We start from the raw sequence: 3333 nt of genomic DNA, 5'->3' as shown, positions 1-3333 counted from the left end.
AACATTTCGAACTGAATGAGTGGTTAGCGCTTCCTTCTCCTTAAATACCAACGCTCTCCCGCTCTCTCGATGCGTTTATGCAGGGCTCATATCATGAAAAGAGTTCAATTGACGATCTCTAACATGGGCAGATATGCTAGAAATCAATTTTTTTTATTGGTTGGTGTATTTAAGAAGAAGTCATACATTAAATTACCTCTTAATGTTGATATATTTTAAATAGTATGTACAACTGTTGAAAACGTTGACATACAGAACATCATCACTCCATATGTTAGTTATATAAATCATGTTTCTCGCGTGCCATAAACCTCTCATTTTTGTTGCCACATTCCGAGAGAGCAGGACAGTGGGCTGAAAGATGTTCAATTGAGACAATCAACATTTAAATGTAAAAGGTTTTTAAAATATTTCCATTTTCCATTCCATAGGTTTTTCAAAACAAGATACTGTCTACCAACTATTACGCATGTTCCTAACTATCATAGTAATTATGCATCTCAGTTCGCAATATGAAATTAAACTTAGAATCTTTTAAGTGTATAGGCTGCCAGACCGGCGAAATAAAACGCAACAGCATGTCGTTTTTAAATTGCAAAACCGTTGGTCACACAAAAACATAGACCAGATATCGATAGACGCCGATACATTCGGTCAAATAAAATCGTGCAATTTTTTTCCAAAGACTTCCACTAGTTAAAAAATAGATACAAACATGTCCGAATTGCAGGTGAACTAGCAATCTGCGTCAAATACGCATTCGTATCTTAAAATCTGATTATCTCTTCAAACTTAACCTAAATAGGAATTCAACCAGGCGGCCGAAGATGTGAAGAACCTGAACACCACACCCGGGGACAATGACCTTTTGGAGCTCTACAGCTTGTACAAACAGGCCACAGTGGGGGATTGCAATACAGGTGGGTCTCGGAAATAGTCGCTACTCCGCTGCATTATCGATAATTCAAATTTAATGCAGATAAGCCCGGCTTTCTGGACTTCAAGGGCAAGGCCAAGTGGGAGGCGTGGAACAACCGCAAGGGAATGAGCAATACCGACGCCCAGGGCGCCTACATTACCAAGGTCAAGGCACTGATCGCTGCCGTTGGCCTGAAGTCCTAGACTCAATCAAAATTGGATATTGCATTTTATAGTCTCAGTTGTCGTCAAACGCACAAACTTTGATTTACAGAAACTTCGCACAAACTTCGATTTTTCGCACAATATACACCACAAATTCGTAACGTAACGTAAGCCATGTAATTTGTCATAGAGGGAATGGATATACATTTAACTATGTAGGATACTGCTTAGGCATCTGTGGGTGAGGCGGCGGTGCTGCCCTGGGACTGGCGCTGTCGCTCGTACACCTCTCGCTGTAGCTCGCGAAGATTTAGCTCCAGCGTCTCCACCACCTCAAAGTTCATGTCCTGACGAGCCTGTTTTATGTAGCCCTTGATGATGTTTATCTGCTCGATCAGCGGATCGTCCAGACTGGACTTGCTAGCCGCCTGCGGTGCCGACCAGTTGTTCAGCGATTGAAGATCAGACTGTGGAGCAAATGGAATCACAGAGGTTACAGATAGAGCTTTGCCGAGAGTCGTCATCTACATACCCCTTGGGCAAAGGATCCGCTTTCCGGACCCGGAACTCCAACGTTGGATTGGTTGGCTGCCATGTTATTTCGCTCGTAGGCCTCCATGGCCATGCGCTGCTCGGTGAGGATACGCTGCTCCGTTTCCATACGTCTACGCTCCTGCATCTGGCGTATGTGCGACTCCTCTGGCAGTGGTGGCAGCGATAGCATTCGCTCCTTGATAGCTTGGATGCAGCTCAACCGAATGGCCTTCTTCAATGCCTCCTCACGGCTGCCTGGTTCACAAAATATGGCTAGAATACGCTTGCTCCTCATGTCCATGGCCTCTGCCACTTGTCCAATCTTGCCGCGCAGAGCACCTGCATCCGCCAACGTGAAGATGGTGTCCCCTTCGTTCAAGCTATTGATGATCTTTATATACATGTCCAGATCCGGGGTAACTTCTTTTTGTAGCTGACGAATTTGTTCGTAGACCTGGACGAGGAGTGGGCGACAAGTGCGACTTTCGTGCATATCTTTTCGAGTGTCCAGCAGCCAAAGGCAGTGTTCGCACAGCCGGATGGCGTTCTCATTTTGATGCAGCTGCTGGAGGGGCTCGCTTCTTGTGGTGGAAAGACTGGCTAGTTGCACTGCGGGATTAGAATCAAATTAGTTACATTATTTTCCTCAATTATCGGATATACAAACTGGCATCTTCCAGGGGCAGGAACTTGGAGCAATCATTGCACATTATGCCTCCGCACAAACGGCAGTGGTGCTGTCTTCGGGCGATGTGGAAACTCTTGGCACAACTGGGGCACAACTTGACGGAACTACCATCCAGCCAGGCAACCGTTTGCTGTTCGTGCTGACGCCGCTGCACTGAATCCGCTGGCAGATCCTTAAGCAGGCGGTGCAAACGAATGATTAACTTGTTCGTTTCGCTAGCATATCGCTCCAGGCGAGGATTGCGAATGGACTGAAAGTACTCGAAGTGGGAGCACTCAGCACCTGGCAGCTGCCTGGCCATATAGTTAAATACATTTAGACGGGAGCGGGCATTACTGGGTCCATTGCGATCCCCGTTGCCATTGGAATTCTTGGCAGCCGCTGAAGAGGAGGAACCAGCTGGCGATGAAGCAGATGCACCTTTTTCATCCTCAAAGGGGTTTAGGATCTTCTTTTTCGCCTTGGTAAAGATGTCTTTAAAGGATTTTAGGGCAGCCTCCTCTTCCGCGTGCTGGCGGGCAAAATGATCAGTGAGCACATCGATGGACTTGAGATCCGCCCGGCAAATGGGACATAGGAAGCCCTCCAGTATCTCTCCACTGGCCGAGCTTTGATCCTCGTCGCTGTCGAAAGGATTTCCAGACATTCCGACGATGAGTAATCGTAGTTAATTCGGTGGGTGTGATTTGTTGTGGTCTCCTCCCCAAAAAAAATGGACCTTAAGGTTTTTTTACTTGTCCTAAAGCAGTGGCATGACGCGACTAATGCCACTTGTAGTCCTAAACTCGATTAATACGGTTAGTGTTTCCACAAATCCATTAATTTTATTTAAAAACTAATATTTGCACAAATCATCAAGATCTGCCTACTCCGCTCTTCTTCTTGCCCAATTGCCATTCACAGTTATATTCTAGTTTAGGGCTGCAGTATGTGCAATATTTTGGCTATTTTTGCAGTTGTTTCGTGTTTTTAAAAATTAATCTTTCTCAGTTAAAACTAGCTCGGTATAGGGGAAATAAATATTTTTT

At 45.5% G+C, this 3333-nt stretch overlaps 2 protein-coding genes across 2 annotated transcripts; one reads left to right on the top strand and one right to left on the bottom strand.

Moving 5' to 3' along the window:
• Positions 1-618: 618 nt before the first annotated feature.
• LOC117150307 (acyl-CoA-binding protein) lies at positions 619-1254 on the top strand. Its single transcript, XM_033317132.1, has 3 exons — positions 619-730; positions 806-920; positions 980-1254. Exons 1-3 carry the CDS (start codon positions 716-718, stop codon positions 1120-1122), a joined length of 273 nt encoding a protein of 90 aa, XP_033173023.1. The 5' UTR covers positions 619-715; the 3' UTR covers positions 1123-1254.
• LOC117150303 (rabenosyn-5) lies at positions 1242-3212 on the bottom strand. Its single transcript, XM_033317126.1, has 3 exons — positions 2285-3212; positions 1616-2226; positions 1242-1550 (listed from the first exon to the last, which is right to left on the bottom strand). Exons 1-3 carry the CDS (start codon positions 2949-2951, stop codon positions 1311-1313), a joined length of 1518 nt encoding a protein of 505 aa, XP_033173017.1. The 5' UTR covers positions 2952-3212; the 3' UTR covers positions 1242-1310.
• Between the last annotated feature and the right edge of the window lie 121 nt (positions 3213-3333).

The sequence above is a fragment of the Drosophila mauritiana genome, chromosome 2L, assembly GCF_004382145.1.
Source record: "Drosophila mauritiana strain mau12 chromosome 2L, ASM438214v1, whole genome shotgun sequence".
Taxonomy (NCBI): Eukaryota; Metazoa; Arthropoda; class Insecta; order Diptera; family Drosophilidae; genus Drosophila; species Drosophila mauritiana.
This window is presented reverse-complemented; position numbering and strand designations above follow the sequence as displayed.